The sequence below is a fragment of the Buteo buteo genome, chromosome Z (genome assembly GCF_964188355.1).
Source record: "Buteo buteo chromosome Z, bButBut1.hap1.1, whole genome shotgun sequence".
NCBI classification, from domain to species: Eukaryota; Metazoa; Chordata; class Aves; order Accipitriformes; family Accipitridae; genus Buteo; species Buteo buteo.
The window spans coordinates 55816394-55843407 of NC_134204.1; the positions used below are offsets into that span (position 1 = coordinate 55816394).

Here is a 27014-nt window from a genome sequence, read left to right on the forward strand (position 1 = left end):
AGAGGGAGGGAGGAGGCGGAGGAGGACGAGGGAGGCCGGCTGGCTGGCTGGCTCCTCGCCGCCTCTTGTGTTTCTGCCCCCTTCCCGGCCCTGCCCCCGGCCCCTCTCCTCTCGCACCGGGGCTCCGCGCGTGCGGCGGCGGGGGGCCAGGCCTCAGCGGCGCCGGGCCAGGCCTCAGCGGCGCCCGAGCAGCCCGCGGGAGCCCCGAGACGGGCCTGGGCCTCCACCTCCGGAGTAGGATGTCCCGACATGAAGGTGAGCGGCGCGGAGCACCAGGCCGCGGCGGTGGGGGCGCGTCTCGGGGCCCGGCCCGGCGTTAGGGCCTGGCGCGGCGCCCTCTCGGGCGGATCATCATGGCGCCGCCGGCGCCGCCGCCGCCGCCGGGAAGGGGGCCCACGGAGCCGGCGGCGGAAGGAGGCCTCGGCGGCGGAGGGCGGCGGCCGAGCCCCGCTCTGCAGTGTCATGGGAGGGGAGGCGGCCGCAGCCGTTACGGCCTGTCTCCCCGCGCGGCCTGCGGCCGGCCCGGCCGCCTCCCCCGCCGGCCCTCCGGGCGCGGGGCCGGGGCCTGCCGCCCCGCGGGGCCGGGAGCGGGTCGCCGCCGGCGGCGGGCAGTTCCGTTCCGCCCCGCTCCTCCGCCTGAAGGACGGGCGGAGGGAGGTGCGGCCGGGCAGGGCGGGCGGCCGCGGCGCCCCCGGCCGGGGTGGGCGGCGGCGCGGGGCGGCCTGCCGACGTGTCGGCCGCCGCGGCGGGTCGGGCCGGGCACGGCGCCCCGGGGCGGGGGGCGGCGGGGGGCCGCGCCGGGAGGGCGGCCTGGCACCCCGTGGGAGCTGACTGCGAGCGGGGCCCCGCTTGTTGCCGGGGGTCGGGCAGAGGAGCCGAGCCCCGGCGTGGGGGGAGGCGTGCGGGCGGCTGGCGTGGCCCTGCCGAGGGGCGGCTTGTGTGGGAGCTGCCCGTTTTCTCTCTGTTTCGTCTTGTGGCAGAGGAAACCGGTGCTGGTGTAGTGGCATGTTTTGAGGCGTTAAGAGAGGTCATCAGAGAAACGCGTTGTGTGCGTTTGCCCTGCTCCCGCTGTGTGTTTACCGCCGTGGGTGAGTTCGGTGGGTAGTTCAGAATGAGTCAAAAGGAGCAGGATGAAGAGAGAGCTGGAAGCTGAGAAAGGAATTTCGACAGGGGGAAGATGGGTCTGTGAAACCAGGAGAGAAAGTAGCTTGATTTTTCTGCCCTTTCTTACCAGCGGGTGAGGTGCTTGGACTGGTGTTAAAATACTGTGTAAAACCGGGGTTTGTCACCTGGAAGGATAACTTTCTGCCATGTTAGGAACTTAATTCAGCATCTGTCTCCATTTGCCCTATCTTAGCTAATTTCTCATTTCTCTGTTTTACCTAATCTTAAAATGTTTTGACAGAAATGTTATAGGAGAGTTCCATATTTGTGGCTGATAATGCTGGCTTCTAGTTGGTAGCTTGGTGCTGGACAAATGGATTTTCGGTGTGCCGTCACAGTATTTTGCAGACTTCTTGTTTGTGCAAGTATGTGTGCTTCTGTATCAAAGAACTATCTTCCCTAAAACCCCTAACTTTTTTTTTTAAAGTTAAAATTTTGTAGGGGTATCAAATTCCATCTGTCTTCTTTTTCCACACACCCCCCCCCCCCATGTATTTTCCCAAGTGGGTGGAGATGCTGGATTTCTTTATGATTAAAGATGCAGTTTATAACAATAGTGAATGAAATGAGCATTGATCACAAAGTTGTTGTAAGTGATGTGGGATTATGCAGTCTGTAAGTCTTTGCTGCAATGCATGTATCCATGATACTCTCTTTAAAGTACAGTAGTAGAATACAAGCCTTTTCTTGCTTGAACAGGTTAAAATTACGGAAGTGATACCATGTGTTGTTCTTTAGTGTTTATAGTGGTAAGTGCATGGGCTGTTATAAAAGGTACTCACATTTGCTAAAAAGACGTTTCAGTCCTGGAGCAGCCTTTTTGTTAAGACAGAGGAAATCTGAAAGTAGGTTTCCTTGTAAGTATGTTTCTGATGGAGGCTGTATCATACATTTTTCTATTGTGTTAGGTTCTTTTTGTGGTAGGGAAAGTTACGTTCCCTTGCTTGCCTGTTTGTTGATATTTTTAGGAGTGACTGTTAACAAAACCAGGCTTAATATTCTCTTTCCAAAGCAGATTCATCAGTGTTTGTTCCTTCTAGACATGCCTAGTTAGAAAAAAACCTGTCTGTTTTTCTTGGTAAGTGAGTGTGAGTTTTGGTAATTCTGTATCGTGGATGTAGACTCCTCAGGTGTGTATGCACACACACGCGTGAGTGAAACCATGAGAACACTGTGAGAATAAAAAATATCTGTCACTGTATCCTTGTGATATATTTTTATTAAAATTATGGTCTGTCTCTTAATTTCTCAGTGATTCCCCTCTTCACACTTCAGATATTTTGGTTTAGTCAACTTTAGTCACAGGGTTAGAATAACTCATATTAATATGGGAGGTATGCTTTTCCAACTTCATGGAAGAGGGTTTTGGACACTTAATTCTGTTAGAAATCTGGAAATCCTTGGAAATGAAATACTAAAAGTAATTCTTGTTTCAGATCTGTATGGTGTCATTCACAGCTGACAGTTTTTTTGATCCAATGTGGCTAGTTTGGGAAGGGTTGTCTTGGAAGAATATGGTATAGGGAAAAAGCAAGCTTTAATCATGTTTAGTAACTGGTATCTTTTCTGTGTGTTTCCTTTAAAATGGTTCATTCTCTAAGTTACAAATGAGATTTATTGATTGCTCCTGTCAGAAACTGGATGCTGTACCAGTTTTATGATGGGAAAGGATGTCTCTGGAAAGGTAAATACTGGAGATGTTGGAATTCTCAAAGTCTTGGGACCTTAAATAGGCCATGAAGCATCTTACAGAGATTTAAGCTTAATTTTTTCCATCGGGGTTTCTGGACTGTTTTCTTTGGTGTAATAATCCATAAAATACAATCTGTTGTTTAAAAAAAAGAAGAGAGAAAAAAGAGCAATTGTTATCCTTCAGAAAAAGTCTAACCACAGCCTGCTTTTTCACTGTGCTCTCATCTCACACATGAGCTTTGGGCTCACATTTCTCCTGAATTCAGGAAAATGGGCACAACTAGAACATGAATTATTGTTGCTCTTTTTTGAAGTCTTCATTTGGTATTCAAGAGACTTTGTTGGTAGTACTGTCAAGAGTAGCTGTTAGTGTTTATCCACCTCTTGCTATTGCTAGTCACTTCTAATTTTTCAAAGCCATTTTTGTTCTGTGATTTGGTGTTAAGAGACTAGCTGTTCTCTGCCTTTGGTTTTCTAGAATGCAACATGAGGTCGTCCCCTGGTCTTGGATTTCATGTTGTTCCCTTTATAGGAGTGACATGCTGTGTTTCTCTGGGTTAGCCCCTCTGTTGAAGAGTATGTGGTGGTGTAATATTTGGCAGCCTACAAGGAGTGTGCATGTAATTTTTGTTATCCTCTAGAAAGTATACCAGAAGGTATTCTGCATATTACAGATTTTCTTTCTGTGGACACGCATCTGGCAATGATTCTCTCACATGGCAGTAGATACCACCCAGGACAGGAGAAAAATAGAGAATCACAACTTCCAGTAATATCATTAGAAGACCATTTTTTGCAACTTCATTTGTGAAACTGGGTTGCTGCAGCATTACGGATCATACGAGGGCCTGGCTTTCTCTGTCTCTCACACTCTGCACCATACTCCCAGCCTCAGTTCCATATATTGTTTCTAATTTTTGCTAAGGGATGTATTCTTTAAGCTTTAAAGAGCTAGCAGCAATGCAAGTGGTGGTTGTTTTTGATGGTGCCCATTTGTCAGCATTTCTTATGAATCAGCAAAGCTCTGCAGTTAATCCTAGTCCCATGTGAAGTAAAGTTGTGAATGGATGGTGGTAACAAACCTAGGAAGGGAGAGCAGTGACTGTCAGGACCATGAGTTTCCAAATGTGCTCTGCTAGCTTCAAGCTTCTTGTATTTGAGGGAGCTGGAGTCTCAGTGCTCCTTTTTTTTGTGTGTGTATGTATAAATGCCTTGCATAGAGATCTTTAAATCAAGTGCTGCTTTGTAATAGCAGGGTAAATAAGCACATCTTAAAAACAAATGCACAGAACTTGGTCTTTGAAATTCAAGAAATCCTAGAGTTACACTTGAATACAGACCAAGCGCTTGAAAACAGCTAATGTAAGGGTAGTGTTGGCTCCAGTCTTCTAGCTGTACAGTGAACAGCTTGGGTGCCTGGGCTGTTGACATTTTCTGTATTATCATCATACAAAACATAAATAAAACTTTATCAATAACAAAATTTTTGAAAATATTAAAAGCAACAGTAATTTCTGCCCATCATAATTATGCAAGAGCTGTGTCATACTTGAGCTGTGGAAGGGTACTACAAACTTCTCTCAAAATAAATAACACTTAGCAGTTGATGTGTAACTTTTAATATTTCATGCAGTGTCAGTTGTAGAATTGCCACTAAATGTAGAATTAATCTATTTTTGCATGTAAAGCTCTTAGTTGAGGTAACAAGACTACATATTTTTCATACAAAGTACTCAAAATACTGTTGTGGTGGAGTATTGCATTTGATAATGAAATATGCATCTGTGAGACCAGTTATAACTTTCTGCCTTCTGATGCATTTTAATATTTTGCTTACATCTTCTCCCAACGTGGAATTTTTCTATTCCACAATGCAGAATAATCACAAGTTCTTTCATAGGTTGCTGTTATTTAGATCTGTTTTGTAGAAAATAAATCCAGATAAAGTTGGATGTGTAATGTAAAACAATGAGGTTTTTTGAATTGCACTAATACTGGACTCTGACAAAGCGTTTTCTAACCATATATGTGAAAGTATTTCATACTGTTGTTAGTTTTACCCTATGGTAGCATATTAATGCATGTAATTACAGGTGTAGTGCACTATCTGAAAGTGAGTGTGATAATTTAACTAGTGAGAGCTGTGTTTAGGACAGAAAATATTCCTGTTAAATGTAAACAGCTGCAAATGTGATTAGAAATACTGGAACACAGTAATTTGCTTTATTATTAAACTGTTTGCTTTCAGTAAGAAACTGAATCATCATTTAATAATAAAAGGAGCTGGACACATCAGTGATATTTTAACTGGCAAGATAAATGTTGGTTTTGAGGAGGCTAGGTTTTCATTTAAAAAAAAGGTTTCTGGCTCTGATGGTTTGGGAAATATACTGTGTGTGAACCAATATGCTGCTCTCCCTGCAGAGTCTGTGAACAAGGACCTCCAAAAAAGTGTAAAGAGAGACCATTTTTTCTCTCAGGTTTGTGAGAAGTAGTAATGCCATGGATCAAATATTCTTTGGGAAACAGGAGAAAAAGATTAGGTATAAACGATTAGTGTTGAAAGGTCAATAGCCAGTATCTTAAGCAGAAAAACTGGAATGGAACTGTGATACTTTTAGCATTATTGGGTGTGGGTGAAAAGAGAAGACAATCGTGATATAACTCCTCCAAATGTTTGTTTGAACTAGTGGTGACTAGAAGGGATCAGGGGAAGAGAGCCATGCAAGTTGCTTGAGCGGTACTGCATGAATAAAATTCGTACACATTAAATAAAACAAAGAAAGCTTTTCAAGTATCTTTGCATGTTTACATTGCTGATAACATTTGAGGAAGAGTTGTGGGTGTGGCTGTTCATAGGTATGTCTTTGTTGTTGCTTCAGTTACTGTTAAGGAATAAAAAAACCTGAATAGTGACATATAAAAAGTGTTAACTATATTCAAGAAACTGCTGGACAAAGCAGCAGATTGGAAGAACAGCGCTCAGGACTTGGGATGTGCCAGAATTTGGTTGCACAGACAACACTAATTCAACCTTCTTTGAGTATCTGCACTGTGTAATTACACAGCTGCGTATTATCTATTCCGTATCACCCCTGCCTCTCTTAGGGTGTGGTGTGCAGGAAGGTTTTGTGTGTTAGACCCCTGTTCTGTGGGACTGTACAGCAAATGAGCACGTAGGAGGCATTACAGGAAGAAAGGATGGTTGAGGTTTTGACAGTGTTTTGTTGTGGAAAGCTGGATCGACCCTCCTGCAGAGGGTCGGTCCTCTGCTCCGGAGTTCATGTGGACTACTAGGCAAATCACTTCAGCAGGAATTCACAGGTGGTTGTTAGCTGTTTGCTCCTTATGTTATGAAGGCCTGATTTGGGATTTGGGGATCTGAGCATTCACGACTGCAACTGTAGTAACTGACTGATAAGCTTTGAAAGACACTTAACTCTAGAAAATCAAAGATTCTGAAAAATCCATCCCTTGGCATCTCAGATTGGGCAGCTGGATGCAGTGGACTTGCAGTTTTAATCTTTACATGTCTTGGTTTACCTTTATTTCAAGAGAAGGAAAATACTGCTTAGAAGTGCTCTTAATTAATTGATATTTGTGCTACACTGAAATGCTATCGAGGAATGCTTGCAGGGAAAAGGCAGTGCAGAAATCCATAGTCAATGCAGATTTTTCAGTGTGTGATACATAAAGGCTCAGACTGACCAGTGATGATAAAACAAATAGACTTTTTGTTTACTTAACACTATATGCCCTGGTGCACTGAGTGAGGTGGTATTTTTTTTCTAGAAAGGAATACAATTGTGTTAGATTGCATTTCCTGTGGATTCTGGTAATTGATTGATACTAGGATGCATATATTTTAATAAGAGCAAAGTTGGGAGTTTTCATGTTTGGTTGTTTTGGTTTTTTTTTTCTTGGAATCACTTGGGCTAAATCTTCCACATCTAATGCATTCTTCCCTCTACAGGATTAGAACAGATGAGTGGATTTGGTACCTGCAGGTACTGAAAATGCAGTCATAATGGGGAAGAGGTATATACAAGCTTAACTATAGGCAGCAATGTTGCTCACCCATACAGAAACAGCATTATAAGGCACTGTGAGCAGCTTGGGCACATTGAGTTCCAAGAACTCAAAGAGTGCTGTTAGTGACTCAGGACACATGTGAGGGGGAATTACTTCATGGATGGAAATTGAAAAGGTATTTACCTCAGGCTGATATGGAGAGGGAATCTGAAAGAAAGACATCATCTATGCAAGAGTCTGTAATCTCCTTTTCTGAATACAAGAAGATATTTCATTAATTGAAGAGGGTGATTAAAGCTTAAGTGCTTTTTCATACAGTATCTAATGATATTGTGGAGGATTTTTTCACTGAAGGGTCCTGAGACTACCTAGTACCCAGATTAAACAATTAAAGCTTTGGATTTTATCTTACACTTTATATTCCAGGTCTCTCAACTATTTCAGATTTGAATGCGGCAGTTGAGTATCTCAAATCTTACGTCCCGTTTGGTTCCTACACCTTTCTCTGAAGCATCACCTGAACACCTGGTTTGAACTTACTCCTGTAATTTTTTGCACATATGATCCTTATGGTTATCCACATTTTTATGTCTGCATAGCATTATTACAATTAATTTTGATACAATGAATTAAGAACATTTTGAATTCAGTGTGGAGCATAGAGACAAACTCATTAGTTCCACTGTTTCAGAATGTGTATGTAAACACAAGGTTTCAGTTTAGAGCTATTTAAAAAGTTTTATTTGGCTTATTGACATTTACAAAGTTGGTAAGTGAGGTTAGTACCAAATGAAAATTGTGGGGTATCATCATAGAAGTGTCTTCAGCTTTATTATGATTTTTATCACTCACCTAACTAACTGATCTTCATCCATAGGTCTCAGAATTGTATTTCAAAGGTGTGTGCAGGTGATGGCTTGATTTCTGCCACTTGAAGTCATTGGTTCTAGTTTGGAATTAATTTTCATGTACGGATAGAAGTTACTGGAGCCTCCAACATACTTGGAAATTCCACTCCCCCACCCCCAGGTTTGTTTTGAGAATGTAGTTTGAATGAGTGTTAGGGCGAGGATGGATTTGTTTGATGGATTTTTTTAATAATTTTTAATGTTAAAATATTTAAATATTTTTTAGGCTTAGTCTATGATATGCATTTGTACAAGAATTCCTTTTTTCATTGCCCATTTGTGGCCCTGCAGTGAATTTCATGAATATGTTAATTCTATCTGTTGTGATTGCTTTATCTGGATCTTCTAGGAGCCTTTCTCTAAAAGTTAGCCCATTTTCAATTGGAGACCTTGGTAGAACTTTTTTGTTACAATTAAACAGGTTACCTGGACACAGGAGACCATGATGTCTCTCCCATTTGCACGTGGGAGATAAGGTAGAGATTTTATGTCTTGCCAGAAGACACTCGGGAAAGTCTCCTAAAGGTAGGAATTAGTGGTTTTGTACTCCACTGCAGTAAGTTTTATAGATGCAAGTGCATTCTTCCAAATTTTTGACTCATTGGGACATTTCAGTGGCATATACTGTTTGCAGCTATCATTTCATACAGCTTTGCTATAGTATTTTAAATTTGTTTTAATTTCAGTATTTACATAGATTTTCATATTTTTATTAAAATACTATTGATCCTGTTCCATATTTGATCTGGATCATCCTACTGTCATCACTGACAAAATCCAGCTGAAGACAGACATTAATTAAAAAAAAAATTGGTTTTTTTTTTAAAATACATTGCACAAGTAAGATGAAGCAACAGACAAAGGTTAAAAAAAATAATCATAATTCCATTTTTTTTCTTACCTCAGGTCAGATTTGGTCTTCCCCCATGGCCTCTGCCACTTCCTGGTGCCAGATTCTTTTTGGGAGGCAATGTTTCTTGTCTTGACTGACAAGAGGTGCTGTCTCTGGTAGGATAAATTATCTTCTTTGCTTTCCTTCTTTTTGTCTTTGATCTCTTATCTTTCATCCTCTTCCTTCCTTGTCATTGTTCTTCCTTCCCTTTACTGTGCTTTTCCTCTCCTACTTTCCTCCTTAGAGAGCTCTAGGGTGGGATTTTCAAAAACACCTGGGGAAACTGTAGACCCATATTGGGTTCAAGTGCAATAGAAGTTTAATGCCTGCCCCTGTAAGCCTTTTTGAAAAGGAAAGCTCTGTTATTTCTCGGTAGCACAACTAGCCCTCGCTTATTTCAGAAAACAGCTGTTGCTGAAAATGTTTTTAGGCAGCGGTTTCTCTGACCTATTACAGAGATAGATTTGTGTTTTGGTTTTGTTAGATGAGACAAGGTGGCTTTAGTATTGAAGATTTTACTTACTAGTCTAGGTTATGACTGATTAATTCTTTAATTATTTGTTCAGGAGAGTCACTGTTTACAAAACTCTTCAGTAACACTTGATTCCTAGTGTTAAAGGATATTTAAGGTCTGACTTCTGTTAGCTTACTGATATTAAAGCAGCCAGTATTTCTGGCTGAAAGCAATTACTATTGGCCAGCTCTCTTAGACTGCATTTACCCTAAAAAAATTGAAAGGATGGGATAAAGTCTTTATACATAAACAGTTAGTGTAGAAATTAGTGTGAATTAATGTGACAGATGGGATAAAGTGGTTTGAGAATATCAATATTCGTATTCAGGTTGTAATTTTAAACCAATTTCTAAACAAATCCTGCTCCTCTGCAGACCAACAGAGTTGCTCTCCAGGTGCCTGATAGTATGGCAGGAACTTCATGGCAGCTTCTGGAAGCAAACACCTGGGCATGTGCGTAGAACAACATTAGAATTACTTGGAGGCTGAATGGAGGCATCCTGGAGGTGGGTGGTTGGAGAGCAGTGCTGTGAGCTGTTAAATAGGTGATATCTGTGGATACCTATCTCAAGTATCCTAGCTCCAGCAGCAATAGATCATACAAGATTTTCAAGGTCAGAAATGCATTAGGATGCAGTCATGTAAGGACTTCTTGTGTGATTGTCGGTAACTTCTGTCTTTACTTCCAAATAAATAATTCTAGTAAGAAACAACATTCAGTTTTACTGGTAATACATTTTTTGCATAACTTATCAGTTTGTGTGTGTATTAGCTGTATATGCTTAGAAATCGGTGTTCACCTGGAGTGAATCTGAAACTGCTGGGAGTCTGACTATAAACCTTTGTTGTTTGGTCTTTCTTTTGAGATAGTTAGAATGAAATTGACTGAAGTCTGTGGTTTGGGCACAAAGGTTTGTCTGTGCTCAGGATACTATCACCTCACTTTCATGTCAAGAAAGTAAATGCTTTAATTATTGCAAATATTTGCATATGTTTTTAATGTAGGCAGTAACAATGAGATGTGCCTAACACAAATGGTGTTTAGTGTACAGATATTATGTATATATCAGTATGCAAACTGAGGTGTGGATTGTCTCTGCAAGTGGGAAATTTCTGTCAGGAGAAGCACCTTGTGATTCACAGATGAAATTGGATCTGTGAGAGCAGCTTCACCAAGAGTAGTAGCGGTGGAACATAGGTTGCAGCCGGACAGACATAGTCCTACCACTGCAGTTTCTAAAGTTTCTTCTGACTTTCTCTTTACTTTCCAAAAGTGAATAAGGCCACTAACTTCAGCACCTGAATTATTGTTAGTCCAGAGTAGACCCTCTCCCTAAACCTAGCTGTGGAAAGTGAGGTAGGATTGGGAAAGAGAATTTAGGATGCCCTTGAAGAAAGACTAAGCTTTGCAAAAGTAAGCTGTAGAGATGTGCGATAGCTCATATGATCTTATTCCATACCTGTCCCCTGCTATCGTTTGTATGGTTCTGATAAGATGAAATTGTCAGTAAGTGTAGTTTAATCTCCAGCTGGAAGTTGGTTACTTCTGCTGTAAACCATGACCAATTTTTTTAAATTGTTTAGACTTGTATTTGTTAATTATACTAATTAGATGCCTTACAGATTTAAGAAGATGGAGTAGAAACTGTGCAGAGTGTCTTGACTAAGGAGGAGGTCAGATAGATTTCCCAGTTCTCTTCTCCCTTGGTTATATTCAATTTTGGAAAACTGCGAAGGTGAATAAACCTAGTTGCCTTCCTGAATGCAGAAAGAACGGATGCTGTGATCTATGATCTGCAAGTATCTTCTCCAAGGTTGTTTTGGCATAAGGCCTGTGAATTGCCAGGCAGGATCTGAGAGCATACCAAGTGTTCCTTATTCTGGAAGACTTTTGTGAGGAGCTGAGAAAAGAGCTTGAGATTTTGCTACAGAAGAGTGGCTTTGAAAGTGAGGATTCCTTAAAATAATTGACTGTTATTAGTCAAACTTGTAGTTGTAGAGTTTGCTATTGATAACATTCTTGTGTTATTCCAAAGTGCTGTCTGAAGTTTATTTAGAAGCAGAGGATCTGCAGGAAGCAAATTCTCAAGTTTAACTGATGATGTCACATTAAAAAAAAAATAAATGGAGGATTTTAATAGGTTTGGGGGTTGTTTTGTAGTCTATGATGTTATCCAGCTCTTAAGTATTGGATCCAGCTACTGAGAGGTGTCATTCTCATTATATGTCAATGCTCACTTAATATTTTGTTCCTGGAAGCATTAGGAATTCAAGGGATCATAGAATCATAGAATCATTTAGGTTGGGAAAGACCTTCAAGATCATCGAGTCCAACCACCAACCATGCCCACTAAACCATGTTCTAAAAGTGACCAGAAAGCTGAAGGAGCAGATTGTTGAGAATTACATGCCAGAGTACAGTTATCCAGCCACGAATAAAGTACTTTGGGGTGATAATTGAGGTGCAGAACTCCAGACTCTGTAGCTTTGAGGAATACCATGATGTATTTTTTCAGAGCAAATATTTCATGTCAGCAGCTGATGAATACTGTTCATAGTGCTTGCATTAAACTTTGTGTTGAGCTTCTTCCAAACCTATTTTCCTTTCTTGTAATGTTCTTACAAATTAGTGCTTTTGAAGAAATGAGACACTTTCTTAGCTTGTGTAATATGACGTTGCATTAAATGTCCCTAATCTGTAAGATGGCACCGCCTGCATGCTCTTTCATAGTGCTAAGCATTTGGAGATCTTGGCGGTGTATAGCAATTGTGAAGGTCCATACTGCAGTTTCTTTCAATTAATCCAGGAACTGTAGAGAAGCTGCTGGGACTCAGAGGAATGTCACTCAGAAATGAGAGACTACAGAGGAGATAGTTTGAATGATCTGATGACCTATATTCAAGTCTAAGCAGACCTTAGGGGTAAAGAAGACTAAAGAAGTTGTGTGTAAGTAATAGGGTTGTGAATCCTTTTGTTTTCTTCCTGCAGCAGTTGTAAGGTATCTTCTAATTGTACACAAGAAAAATGGACTCACTATTGGCTGTACTGTAGGCTCCAAGTTGCTGTGTGTGGGTCTGTTGCCTGTACTGAAAGATGTCTGCAAATCCCCAAAAAGCTTCAAAACTCTATGTTTTATGTGCACAGTATTTCGGATGCAGTGTCATACCTCTTTCTTCCTGAAAAATTGATGTAGAATTGTAAACTTTGGGAAGGCAAGAGGCACTGAATTGCTTCTGAGTTTTATTGCTCTGCTGAGAGGTGTGTCAGTAAAATAAGGTAGCTGCCAGCTGTAGCACATGTGGAAGAGTCTGGAAGGAAAGTAGTTAATGCTTACTGTTTCCTGTAGGACCTGATGTGTTGTAACAGTTGATAGAGAGTTCAGAAAACCTGTTAAAATGACAGTTGGCTTAAAGTTGTACCAGGAATGTGGACATGCTGTTCTGCTGAATGGGCTGAAGGTCTCTCTTCGTCCCTGCTCCCCAGTGACACCACCTTGAAGACTGCCAAGGTAAATGGATAGAGTTTCACGCTTACACCCAACTTCAGTTATGGGTATCTGTAGACTAGAACACTATGCTCTTTTAATGGTAAAACTGGTTGCATGTTTGACATGTTCCCAAATCAAACTTTAGAATCCAACATGGTGTACAGTGAGGCAGTCTTAAAAAAGAAGGTACTAACTACAGAATACACAAGTATGACAATGAGTGTTTTTGATCATAAACATCTGAGAACTTGAAATAGCTCAGCAGTTTAGTGGATAAAAACTACCTTTCTGTGTGGAATTCAAGCAGAGTCCAGTAGAAATGGAGAACAGAGCTTATAAGTTAGTCTGAAAACATAAAGAAAAAGTTGTGGTTTTCAATATTATGAATGTACTATGTCTGTCCTTCCAAGATGCAGAAATTGAGGTAAAACAGTGAAAATCTCTGGTCTCTCCTCCAGCTTCATTATCTAGGGTTTTTTTCAGTAGTATCTTTATATTATAGCACTCAATTATTTTCCAATAGGCAGATCATGTAAAAACTTCTTTCAATGAAGATTTATCAGATTTGTTTGTACAGTTGATTTTTCTCTTATCCTTAAAACCCTGTTCTGTGCATTTTGCAACTGCAGCATGACACCTATGTAGTATTGAGACTTAATGGGGTTTGATGCTCCCTCTCCTTGTTTCTTAAATTGAAGTGAGGTATGTTTTATCTGTTTTGATAAAATGCTGTATTATTAGGCACCTGCTTTATTCTTGTAGTTCAGCAAATAAAGAAAAACATGTCTATAAATTGCTGTCTGTTATTTTCATTTTAAAAAGCATCTTTTTTTGTTAAAGCTCAATTTCCAAATTTTTAGAACTCTGTGGGAAATAAGCTATTTTGTTTTTTGTAGTTCAGTCATTAAATTAGGTTCCTGTACTAAGTATTCCTCTGCAACTGTAAGTTTCAGACTGTTTCCATCTGGCTGTTGATCCTTTGTGCACATGCAGTTTTCCAAATGTTTTTGACATTGTTTAATTCTCTTGTTCGAGAGCGAGGCTGAATGACTCCGCTATGCGGAGTAAGGATGAAGGACTGCAGAAGGCTTTTTTTCTGAAGCAAGGTGATGGGAATTGTGATACCTGTCTGACTCTTGTGGTCCAAGTTAGAGTGCTTGGCAATTTGCTTCATTAAAATTTAACGTGAGGATTTGAGATCTGACTTTTGGCAGGATAGAACAAAAATCCCATTTTTTTCGTCTTTATTCTGCCTTTTAGTGTTTATACCTGCAACAAAACAGCTATACTGAAACCACAGTGATTGTTTTGTTCAGAGTTGTTGTTTCCCCCTCCAATTGAAAATAGGTGCTCTAAATAGTGACCTTAATGTATCTTTAGTTTCTGTACAGATAAAAATAGAGATTGTTTTTTCTCTTTGAAATTGTAGGTGGCTGCTTTCAGTTCTAGGAATAAAAATGAACTCTCCCTTCCTGTCCTGAAATTTCTTAATATGATTGGGATTTTATGGCAGAATAATAGTGAAGCTGATGAACTTGTTTTTCATGTTTTTACAGTAAATTGATCCCTTGTTATCTGGTTTGACAGACTTATAATTTTTCATACTTGTCCCAAGTGATGCTTTCCTTTTTAGCATGTTGGATTGAAAATCAAGTTGTGTAGGGGTTTTCCAGAGAATCAGGTTTACTTTGAGGACAGGTTTGAACAGAAATATTTTTTTAAAGCAGTTCTTAAATAAAAAGAGTTTTAAGAGATTGAGCTAATTACAGTGGAAAAAAAACTATGAACTGTGATCTGTAAACCAGTAATGGCTTTTAGAGTTTAGTGATAGATTGAAAGCTATTTAGGAAAACTATCTCATCATTTTCAAATAGAGTGGTCAGTAAGTTAATCTGAAAAGTAAGTTGGGTAGATGTGTAAAGGATGGATGGGACTGTCAGGGAAGTGTTCAGAAGGTAGTGTTCTGATAGTCTTTGGTTCTTTATGCCTATGTGGTGTAAGAGGAGAAGAAAAAAGAAACTACAAGTAATAAAGCTAAATGAAACTCCTCCTAATGAAAGAAAGAAAGGTAGGCATTTGGTATGGCTGGCAAATGGCTGAGTTGCCAATCCAGGGAACATAAAAAGCAATTAGCAAAGAAGTTTGTGCCATGGAGAATCCGAAAGAAGGGGAGAGGAATGGAACAAACTCAAAGCCAGACCGAAATAGGCATGAAACCTTTTTTGCTTTAGGTTACTGCATTTCCCACATCACTTTTCTTGTGTAGCTTTCACATCATAAGCAATTGTAGCTTCTGCAGGCATGTTATCAGCTTGAGAAGCTGTTCGCTCTAACAAAGAGTGGGAGTAATAGTGTTTGCCAAGGCAGTCTGTTTATGTTCATAGTACGCAAAATGCCTGAGAAAGCCCAGGGTAGAACACTGCTATTACTTAAATGAATATACTGTAGGTTTTTAACCTCCTGTTGCCATTGTTTAAATAAATTTTTGTTATCCTTCTGTCTTGAGTTCAGAGAAACTCAAGTATTTTTACAAGTTCCTAGACCTTGTGGTGTTCAGGAAAGATAATTTCTTTTATGCCATTGTAGTGCCATTCAGAATGGTGATTTTGAAAGTAGGCTGTAAGTTTGAAAGTGTTCTTGTGCTCCTGTCTGTAAACTTAGTTGGGTGACAGGGAGAAATCTAGGCATGGCTGCCAGCTGTGTATTGGACATCACTGGTTTCTTTAATGAAGAGGAGAACCACTTCTTCTTTCCCTCCCTCTCTCAGCTGCTTTCTGGATGTGTTTTCCTGACATGAAAAGTCTGTATATTTCCAGACCACCTTGTGCACGTCTTTACTGTAAGTCTCGGCTATTGCGAGACATGAGTCTCATATTGTGAGACAATCACAAGGCATTACTCCAAGAGCTGGAACATTTGCTGCATGAAAACTTAGTCTTTCTTTTCTCTCTCTCTGGTTGCCCAGCCTGTGCTGCCTGGTTCCTGCATTGCTGCCTGTGTTACATCAACCTCTTCTCTGTGCTGCAGGGGAGAAAAGCTTGCTGCATTTGCCTGTTTGGGGAATGTTTAAGTCTAAAAGGGTCGGGAGTGAGTCTGACAGTGCAAAAGGAGGTAAAGCTGAGTGTGTATTCCAGACACCAGAGCTTTGCATAGGGTGTACCTAAATAGAATACTTAGTTTCTGCTAAGCTTTTTGCAAAGGTAAGAGTTTACAAGGAAAACTGATGAATTTTGCCTCTGCCGGGTGTGTTATGATGTTTTTCTCTTATCTGCCTGAAACAGTGGCTCATGGAAAAAGGAGTCAAGACTGTTGAGTCTTCAAGCACTTTAACTTCTACTCAGTTGAGCTGTGCTACTCAGTTCTCTCCCGTGCCTGACTGGACATGTCTTGTTCACCTTGTTCGGTTTTCCTTTTTTTTGTTACTTTTATTAAATAACACACTAAATCAAAATAAGCAAAGGTTTATTTTCTGAGAAGACTACATCTTAATTCTTGCAGGGCTCAACAGAGAAGTACCAGTTCTTCTGTTTAATTTCTTTGTTTTCTCAATGTTTCTTCATGTTTCTTACACCTACAAAACTCATTTTTGTGTGATGTTCTTCCCACCAGCCCAATTCTCTTTCAGTTGGTGTTTGCCTGGGCTGCATCTTTTTGTTTTCTCTTTAATCCTGAAAGAAACTCAGGAATTTGTTTCTGTCCTATTAAATGAGAAACTTTGCCATTGATTTTACTAGATACAGGATTTACCCCAGTGCTGTTAAAGTTATTTTCTTGCCCTGGCACTGTTTACAGCTTCCTCAGTTTAAGTATTTTTCTGTTAATAGAATTCACATGCTGTTTGCCATTTTCCAGATTAAGAGTTGTTAAGTAAGATCATGACTGGTGCCAGTGCCCTTTGCTGCCACATTACAAACTTTTTGCACTCTGATAAATGTGTTGCAATTTGTTTAATTTTAATGTGTTTACAGTACTCTAGCAGGCTTTCATGTTGTGATGGTTTTGATGGTCAAATTAAATTATATTAATTGAATTATAAGAGACATGTGAGACAGAGTATCAAATATTAAATTAGAAATCCATATCTGCTTGATCAAAAATCCTTGCAATGTACACCATTTCTAGTTATACTTTAAATGTCTTAAACATGTCTGGGAAAACCTTCACTAAATCAGTTCTCATGACAGGTTAAGAATTCTGCTGGTTTTAAAATGTTTAAATATGTTAAATGTAATTCTCTATTCAGAGAAGATACTTGACATTCTTTGAAAATTTAGAAGTCTGTGGTACTCTGAATGATAACATCTTTGTGCTGTAGGAGGCCAGGATTTAAAAGTGTAACCTAGTTTTCTCTGAACTTAAGGAACAATTAGTGAAGAGTGTGATTGGGATATGAAGCCTAGAAAACACTATTTAGATTGTCAGTATTTAATATGCTTTTTGGGGGCTAATATATCTGTTTGTTTTGTGGTGTTTGCAGTAAATTGTGAAAGTGATAAAACAGAAAATAGAAGGCATAGCAATACTCTTCTAGGAGGTTTCAAACATAATAGCTGTCTTCCAGTAACAGTGGATTTATATCTTGCTAAACAAAATTCCTTAGAAACAGGGTAGGCTAGTTAAAAAATGTGTTTTGAAAATTTGGTCTCCTGTAGCTGCTTTCTCATCTTATCTGAAGGATTTTCGCAGGACTCCTGTGAACTTGTTAAAATCCTTTTTACGCATCTGCTTGCTTTCTGTATTTCGGCACAGGGATGTGCGTTATTTTGTCTGTCCTTTCTTGAATGTAGACGTTTGTTCTCTATTACAGAAGATTGGAAGGTATCCTACCTAGGTTGTCAGGAAAGTTGGGTTTTTTTGCATCATTGGCTCTGTAGTGATTCTTGATAAAATGATGTCTGGATAGTAAGTCCAGCGTTTTCAGAAGCCTCTAGAGCAGTTCCTGGTTTATATGTGTGGTGTCCCAGCAGTATATCTATAGAGATGGAAGAATCTGAGGATTTTTGTGTAAAATCTTTACAAAGAAAGTGATTTTTATTGTGTAGAGAGAATATATGTTTAATATTGGCAAGAATCGATTGAGATTCTATGTGTGTGCTTGTACAGAACCTGTTTGGGCTTGTTTAAGGTTGGAGTACGTGAGCAATATTTAACCCTCATCTTACAGATGTATTTGTGTACTGTTTCTTTTTCAGTGATTTGGTGCTTGGGCAATGATATTCGGACAGTGATCAATAAATTAAAACCCCATCAATATTGTTTGGTTGGAATTTTTTTTGAAAAGATAATATTTAAAAGAAAGTTGTGTGCAGAGAGTTTACTAGTTGGCTGTTATGTCATCCATCTGGGGTTGTAAGAAAACAACTTCCCTCTTTCAGCCAGTTTCAGCTAAGGTGTAGTGAAACCACCAGTGTTTCTGTTATCTATTTTTTAAAAATTAAAATGTTCACTTGGTGTTTATATTTGCATTGATGGTGGCAAAGTTGTTCTTGGACCTGCTGTATAAATGTCTTTGGTGTCGTGGGATGCCATCTACTGGGCAGTATGATGTATACATGAGATACATAGAACCTGCCTGTGAAAGTAGTAAATACTGAAGTGAGGTGACTTAGGAATTTTTTTATTAAGGTCTTGAAGAACTGCAAATACTTTGTTAGTGTTTCAGTATGTTTTTCAAAGGAGTAAAACCAGCCCTACTTGTTACATTTAGATATTGTGGCCTTCCTTTCAAAGTTGCATCTGGAGAAGAGATGTTGAGTGACTTTTTCAGTATTCAGTGAATTTTTTTATAGTGTTTTAGGGAAATATAAATGGTTGTAATGGCAGTCTTGTTCTTTGACTGATTTTAGACTACATTATTAAAATAATTTGTGTACTCAAATAGAAATTGATGGACTGACTTTTAAAGGTTACAAATCCAAGTTAGGAAGCAGCAGAATGAAGCTAACTAGAACAACTATTTCATCCCTTACACATAGGCATTAAGATAATAAGTTTAATTACTTTGCGTCTGGGACACTCCTTCCTGACTGTGTTGGTGCACAGGATGGACTGCTCTGAGGGTGAAATAGAGACATATATTTTATTGCACATCTGGAACAGAGGTATGAGGCAGTCAGCTGTGGGAGATTCTTGTTGTTGTATCAGAATTGGAAGGGATGATGAATGAATGAATTGGGGGATTCCAGAGAGAAAAGGACAGTTTCATGGGAAAGGCAGGTGACTGTTGCTGTGGGGAGCCATCTCTCCTGCAGGATTCCTGCATAGTGTTGGGCATGTTTTGCAGTGCTTAGTAATCGCTTGTCCTAATGCCCTAGATGACTGAAAACGTTCTGTGTGTAACTTCCAGAACTTGGGGTGTGAAAGCAAAAATGGAAAAAAGTCCTTTTGGTAGCATGCTGACTGATGCTCATGTGTTAGGACCAAGGCTGGAACTTGCTGGCCCAGCAGTACTACTCCATTCTTTCTTAATAGACCAGCTCTAGACAAGTACCAGACACTGCGCATGTGGGCTTTGTGAAACTTGTTGACAACAGGGAGATGACAAGATTTGGGTGCCTGTTTTTCCTCCTGCCTCTCCAGAGTCTGGAGGAGTGCTGTCCAGAAAACAAAAGCCTCTTTGCCCTTCTGGTCTAGTGTAGGCCTGATTCCCTCCCTTTCCTCCCCCCTTTCCAATTCCAAGTCAACATCATCTCTGCCTGCAGCTTTAATCCTGCTAGTTCTTTTTGCAGACATGCAAGTCTGGTTGCTGCTTCTTCCACTCTGCTATAGGAAGACACTGCATGTTCAGCCCTGTTGCACACAGGATGTGTGAGGGGATGTAGCATTTTTAGTTACTTCAAGGGTAAGGTGTGTGAATTTTCTGTTAGCACTTGGAGCTGCCAGGGTGATGGAGTATGCTCTGTGTTGTAGGTCTCCTTGATGTTTGTTTTCACGATCTGCTTTACTAAATGTAAGGAAAAATAAACAAAAATCAAAGTTCTATGGTTTGGCTGAATTTCTGGTGAAATTTTCACAGAAAGAAGAGAATTTTCTGTTCTAGAAATCAGGCAGTAGTCTACATTATGAGATGAAGCTATTAAAGTGAGAAACATTCGGCATTTCTCTTTTTAATGTTACCAAATGGCATATATTTTCCTATCTTCAGTCTTGGAAACAACTGAACTACTTAAGTAGAACGTCTTGCTTTAAGGCCTGGGGTTGCCATGTGGTCTGTGGACTACAGATGAGATAGTTGATATCCAGCAAATTTATTTAAAAACAAACCAACCAACCCACTGAAAGAGCATCTTACACTGAAATGTATCAGATGCATATTAAGAGTATTAAAGTGTCACTTATGCTCTTCAGAATATAAAAATAAAATGGAGTACATGGGTTGCAACCTTTTGTACCACAAAAGAGGCAGCACAACTTTTTAATTTTTACTTGCATGCTTAAGTTGGGGTTTTGAAAGGTAAGAGACCTTAAAGTTTGTCCAGTCCCCTTGAAATTCAGTGTGGTACTCTTGCATGTAATGTTGTCAGCCATTGAAAAGGGTGAACACGTTTAGTACTTCAGTCCTTCCTCACGGTAGGAAGAAATGCTTCAGTAACTAGCATTTTCATTCTGACAGGATAATCATGTATTTATGTTGGACATTAAAGAAATTCAGTGATCCTTACTCTGAGCACTGATGAATTAAAAACAATACCGAAATTACAGGCTGGAAGGTTGTTTTTTGGACATTTAGCTGCTGACAGGAATGTTAAATGGTGAAACTACCCATGAACCTAATGTCTTCCAATATGTTGCTAAAACAAAGGAGTTTAGTTCTCAAGGATAGCACACAGACTAAATACTGCTCTCGGGAGCCAAATGTTGCTGTCTTCATTGTTTGAATGCTTCAGATGCAGGTTTCGTATGTGTTTTAAATGTTTTCTAGTGATTAGTGGATGGCATTTTCTCTGAAACTTCTAAAAACTAAATGATACATGCAAAGTATTGATAAAGCCTAGCAGCTCACATTGTTTGATGCAGGAGCATATTCCAGTGACTCTGTATAGCTTATCTTTGACCATATGTTCTTAATAAGAAAAAAAAACAACCCTGAGTTGTCCACAGTTTCTCAGGTCACTTTTATCTGGGCCAGATTATTTGGCTTCTAATATTATTCTGATTGCCCATAGTATCTGAGGAGGCCCAGTGGGGAAAAAAACCCGTTGCTCTGTTACAAATGGGTGTCTAATGGCTTGGGCTGCTCAGGACACTGTAATTGATGTTATCTTAGCTTTGTTTGTAATTGTAAAAACAAATTAATCCTGATGTATGTAATATTTGAACTGCATGTCTGTCCAGTGTTATTCTCTCCATTATGAAATCAGATTGTGTGCTCTTTTTGGTGTCTCTGTTAAACCCAGGAGAAGTTACTTTCATTTTAGTTAATTCCTAGCAAAAACAATTCTGTGTCGTAAGACCAAATTATATTTGGCTATCAGGATCAAAGTATGAAAGGTGTTGGGGAGGGGTGTTTTGTTTTGTTTAAAAAAAAAAAAAAATCACTATTCAGCATGCTATATATAAAATGCTTGTGTGATAATATCTTCCCTGAAGTAATTGGCCTGCATCAGGTGAAGATGTGGGATGACTTGACATCAAAGTAGTGAGAATTTTTTACTGAAGCAGTAAAACATACTTTGTTAATGGGACCGTTGAGTATGTCCTGATTCATATCACCCAAAATGTGAAGCTGGAGAGAACTGAGACTATTGATATTTTGAGGGAATACTGCTGAAGAAACTTTCAGAACTTTGAACTTTGGTAATTAAAGTGAATGCCAACCCTTTAGGCTTTTAGCACAATGCTACCCTCTAGTGGAACATTGTTGCATTAAAAAAAACTGTCAGTGAGCAACAAGGTTTTCATTAGATGTGATAGATGTTATGTAGGATATGTGGGTACTTGTATAGCAATAATAAAGTAGAAAAACATGTGAGGAAGCCACCTCTATCACCTATGATAATGAAAATGTAATCTGTAACTAAAATGGATATTTCTTACTCTGATCATTCCAAAATCGTTGCTTTGCAAAAGGTGAATCATAAGTCCTCACTGAACAGCAATTCATTTGGGGTTGATAGAATTTCATTCAAGGATGCTTTTAAAGTCAGTAGTGTTTCATGCAAGTCGGAAGTGTATGCTGAGTATCTAAATCCTTGTCACACTTTATTTGGGCTGTTCTTTTGGTTGGTTGCTTGCTTTTGTTCCCTGCTTCAAAGTGAACCACTCCAGACCATGTTTTCTTCTTAAAACCTGTGATTAATGTGGATGCATCCAGTTTAATCTGACATTCTTCAATCTGTAGCATCCCTACTGTATTTGCAAATGTAAGGTAAATGCAGGGAAGTGTTGGATAGATATCTGGTGAAAGACGTGCTGTGTTGACTGGAATATGTTATCTTTTAGTGTTTGGGGTTTGTGCAGGGAAAAGAAATGAACTTCTGGAATTTCAGTTGATGTAAAGATTAAAATAGAGAAAAATTAAAACCAAATCAAAGCTTTCGTAAGAAAATAAGTGTTTAGTAGAAGGAATAGAGTGGGATGAGATTATTTGCTTGGGTATTTCAATTTCCAGATCCCAGGTTGGATAGATGGGTGGGGTTTTAGCTGCCAAGTAATAGGCTTGAAGAAGAATGGGAAAAACTGTAACAGACTTGACTTTGAGACTGTTGTAAAAGGAAGAATAAGTGATGTAACTTATGGAAAAGAGGTCCTACTGAATTCGGGGGGAGGTCTTGGGATTTAGGCATGGGTTTAGCTCCCAAACTGAGGCATTTAATTATCATTTTCCCTTTTGTGGTTTTCATTCTGTGCTACACGAAAGGATATAAAAGTAACTTGGTGCATCCCTTGCTGTCAGCCTGTTTGTTGAAGGCGAGGATGTGGTAATTGTGGCAAAATACTAACCTTGAGGGATGTAGAAAGCATGCCGCCGCTATAACTTTGCTGTTCTCTTGGTCTGACTTCACCAGCCATAGTGATGTGTTACACTGATGCTAGTTTTTGTGTTAGAATAAGATTGTAGACTTTCTGATAATTAATTGTAAGAAGCAAAATTCATCTCTCGTTTGAAGACCTTGTACATTTCCACTGGAAGTGATCTGAAGTTCTAAATACAAACATTCTGTTGTGATTTATGTTTGGCTGAACTTCTCTGAAGTTAGTATCACAAAGTGTATGAGGGTTGCAGTTTGGAATGATACGGAGAAGTATTAGTATAAAGAAAACATGTAAATTAAAACTTCTTAAAAAGATGTCTGTCTTCAAGTAGGAACAATCTAGATGTTTGAGAGGATATGTGACAGGAGGAGTTTGACTGTTGCAAAGAGCCTTACATCTGCATTAAATCAACTGTTTTGAGCTTAAAAGAAAAAAGTGGGGAAATACGACTTACTGGAGAATGATGGCTTAATATTTCATCTGGAAAGCTGTGTCTGACAGACCTTAGGTTAAACTTGTCTGCTTATTTCAGTGTGTTGTCTAACTTGCTGATCAACTGTTTTCTAGAAAGTTTAGTAGGCAACAGAAAGACTTACAGTGCTTCCAATAACTGAGAAGTGGTTTCTGTATAGCATGCATTGTTGGGGAGATAGCAATGCTGCATAGGTAAAATTTTGTAGATCTCTATATGGAAAAAAAGCAAACAAGCCAACTGAAGCAATGAAATTAATTCCACAGAGTTAATAAGCAGGTGTTCTCAGAAGTTAGGTTGCTCTCAGTGTCCAAATCATCAAAGGTTGTTACAGATCCTTCAGAGTTTATGGATGAAGCTTCAGATAAAAGCATGTCAAGTGAGAGATTTTTAAAAAAACAAACTTTGAAGGTGGTAACAGGGCCATCCTCAAAATGTAGTTCTTCTAGGCTATTAACAAAGATTTTTGAAATATTTTCTTCTAATATAGTACTCCATGTAGGGTGATGCTTTCAAAGTAGATACTGAGTGAGGCAATTAAAGAAATAGCCTCAGTATTCATGTACACATGGTGCTTACACATTAGAAGTGATTAGATAATGCCTTAAGCTATCCCTGTAAGTAAAGAAACTAAAGGAAAAGAGAAATTTTTTTCCACTGTTCATCTAAATGTGATGATGAAATTGTTTGAATAAGTAGAGATGTAAAAGAAATTACTTATTGTTGCATTCCTGTATTGTGTGTGGTAAAGCTTCTGTTCAGATGCTACAGAGCAGAGTAGCACAATAAAAAATTCCTGTAATTAACACCAGTCCTCTGGCAGTTAGACTTAAAAAAAAAAAAAAAAAAAAAAAAGGGAGGTGGCTAATGTGAATATTTTGTTCTGGCAGTTCTATTTCTCTAAAGTTGTCTGTGCTCATATGAAGCTATGAAGAACATATCTTAGCTGATGCTGAAAGAGGATGTTCATAAAAATCCTGCCTTAATTGTATACACTGATTTCTTTCGTGGAGGCCCTTAATTTGCTACTGCAATTGAAGGAAGTTTGTGCTAGACTTGACAGATTACAAGATGATGATACTTCTGCACTAAACTAAATAACCAAGAGGGAACTGAAACCATGCAGAGAAAAATTAAAACCTTTGGAAGCTGTAAAGCCTTTCTCTAACACATGCAGCTTGACTACCTTAAGGTGCAAAGGTTGAACTTGAGAAAGAAATGGGGTGGAGATAACTGGTGCAGCTGACTTCAAAAAACACCTTAATTTTTTTCTGTTACTTAAAATGGAAAAAGATGCTAATTTCTACCCCATTTATAATGCCAGGGATGGTTATGATGTTCTTCATAATTGAAGTATTGGGAAGTGTGAAAGTAAAGGGTGCAAAGCTAGTGGATTTTTGTTAGTGGTTGGTTTACTTGTTGTTGGTTTTTCCTGTTGATCAGCCATTATACCATTTAGCTTTTAAGAGTGTTTGGCCCAAGATTCCTAACTGAACAGTCAAAATACCAGTCAATACTACCAAGTAAAGGTGCCTGTAGGAAGGTGCGTCCGAAGAGATTTTAGAACTTAACCTATTATTATTTCAGGTGCTTGAGTGTGCCCTTATTTTACTTCAGGAATTCAAGATTCTGATTTTGGGAGAGCAGTGTCTTTTAAAGATGTAAATACAGTTAAAAATTGAGTCTTGTGTCAACTGCACGTTAGAGATGGCTGGCTCCTTTGGGTTGTTGAGAGGCAATAGTAACAAATCTGCCTCTCTTTGAAAAAAAGTGCATTTATTACTGTTTTAAAGCAATTTTGTTTGTTTACAGGTGTCAGCTGTGATGCATGTTTAAAAGGAAATTTTCGAGGTCGCCGATACAAGTGTTTAATTTGCTACGATTACGATCTGTGTGCAACTTGTTATGAAAGTGGTGCAACAACAACAAGGCATACAACTGACCATCCAATGCAGTGCATACTAACAAGGGTAGATTTTGGTAAGTAATAATTTCAAACTCTAGTAATTTGTTGCTATGTTGCGTCTACAAACATAATATGGATTTTCATGTTTCTACTTATTAATCATTTCCCCCAGTAGCACACTGAAAATCGTAGAATCGTTTAGGTTGGAAAAGACCTTTAAGATCGAGTCCAACCATCAAACCAACACCACCATGCCTACTAAACCATGTCCTGAAGTGTCGCATCTACACGTTTTTTGAACACCTTCAGGGATGGTGTCTCCACTACTTCCCTGGGCAGCCTGTTCCAATGTCTGACAACCCTTTCAGTAAAGAAATTTTTTTCTAATATCCAATCTAAACCTCCCCTGGCACAACTTGAGGCCATTTCCTCTCATCCTATCACTAGTTACTTGATAGAAGAGACCAGTACCCACCTCACTACAACCTCCTTTCCCGTAGTTGTAGAGAGCAGTAAGGTCTCCCCTCAGCCTCCTTTTCTCCAGGCTAAACAACCCCAGTTCTCTCAGCTGCTCCTCCGAAGAGTTGTGCTCCAGCCCCTTCACCAGCTCTGTTGCCCTTCTCTGGATGCCCTCCAGCAACTCAGATGTCTCAAGCAAGTTCTTGTGTTCTAAAAAACGGACAATGTTTTCTTTGATTTTTAGCGTACAAGAACTGATTTATATGGTTTTTTGACCCATATATATTTTTAATCTTATTTTGGTCTGATAACAAGAAGTTATCAGACTAATAAATATACTTCCAATTAATTAATTAACTTCCAGTTCAGAAGATGTGACAACCTTCTCCCCCCCGTATGCTTTACCTAAGTGCTGCAGCGTACAAGCAGAAAAATCCTGGTGAGTTTTTGTAGGAATGTTATTCACTGACTTAAGTGGGAGTGTAGGTACAGCAGGGGTAGTGATGGGCTGTACTGAGTATAAAAGATTAGTGGCAAGGACTAGCATGTAGTCTTCTTGGAACTCCTTTGAAGATCTACTAATTTAAGAACTACTTCTGTCTGTAAAGCCATGTCAGTATTTAAAATAAAAAGTAATTGTTCTTATCTCCTGTCCTGCTTATTGTTTCTGTTGCGTCATTTGTAACACATTATAACTCACAAGATACTACTCTGACAAACCACTGCTCTAAGATGTTGTTGATGCTGGACATATATTTCGTTTTTATGTTAAGCCCATGGGGCTAGCATTTAAAAAAAATTTTTTTTTAGCGATTCCAGCTGTATTGTTCCTTATGTTTTGAATTGTTTAAATACGACTATTTCTTAAAAGCTGAAGTCTTGTGAATGACTTCTTTACTGTTTTGATTAAAACAGAAGTAATATCTACTTCTTTATTGCTTTAAAGATTAGAAAATATATAGAAACATGCAGTTAATTTCTCAAAATGGCCTTTAAATGAAGATGTCATTAATTTTCTTTTAATTCTCAGGCCTCCACTTGCTCTAAAGCTGCCTGGTCACGACTTCAAAAATCCAGGCCCTGGGAATCCAGGGTTTGGAAGGAAATAATCTAGTGCATTATCAAAAATGCATGCCACCATTTTAGCTTGCATATGTTTTTTCTCAGGCTTCTTTATTTTTTTTTGGGGGGGGGGGGGGTGTCTCTCTAAGGAGGTAAAATACTCTGGGTACAGTATATTCAGGATTCTGGTCACTGTTGGAGATGCACAGTTCAAACTTCTTAGCCCCTTAGCAACAGTTATTCTTGGATGTTACATGTGGGCTAAAAGGACAGTATTGCCATAAACTTTAAATGTTCATCATAGGGGTAAGAGGACTGAAACATGCTTGCTATGAAACGTTAAGCTAACATTAAATGTCAAAGCTTTCAGTGTACTGCAATGAGGAAACTTGTTCTAAATGACTGCTCTTTTAAAAAATGCCTATTATCAGCACCTTAATGTCTAAGAAA

At 39.2% G+C, this 27014-nt stretch overlaps 1 protein-coding gene across 2 annotated transcripts in view; it reads left to right on the forward strand.

Moving 5' to 3' along the window:
• The first annotated feature begins 8 nt into the window (after nt 1–8).
• The window catches only part of KCMF1 (potassium channel modulatory factor 1), a 54975-nt gene continuing 27969 nt past the window's right edge, over nt 9–27014 (forward strand). Inside the window, exons 1-2 of one of the 2 annotated variants that reach the window (XM_075020714.1) lie at nt 9–255; nt 24950–25117. In XM_075020714.1, coding sequence (XP_074876815.1) covers nt 240–255; nt 24950–25117 — 184 coding nt within the window. In that variant the 5' untranslated portion in view covers nt 9–239. Of the gene's footprint in view, nt 256–8696; nt 8805–24949; nt 25118–27014 lie in introns of those variants that run through there. The other variant, XM_075020715.1, reaches the window with a different exon arrangement.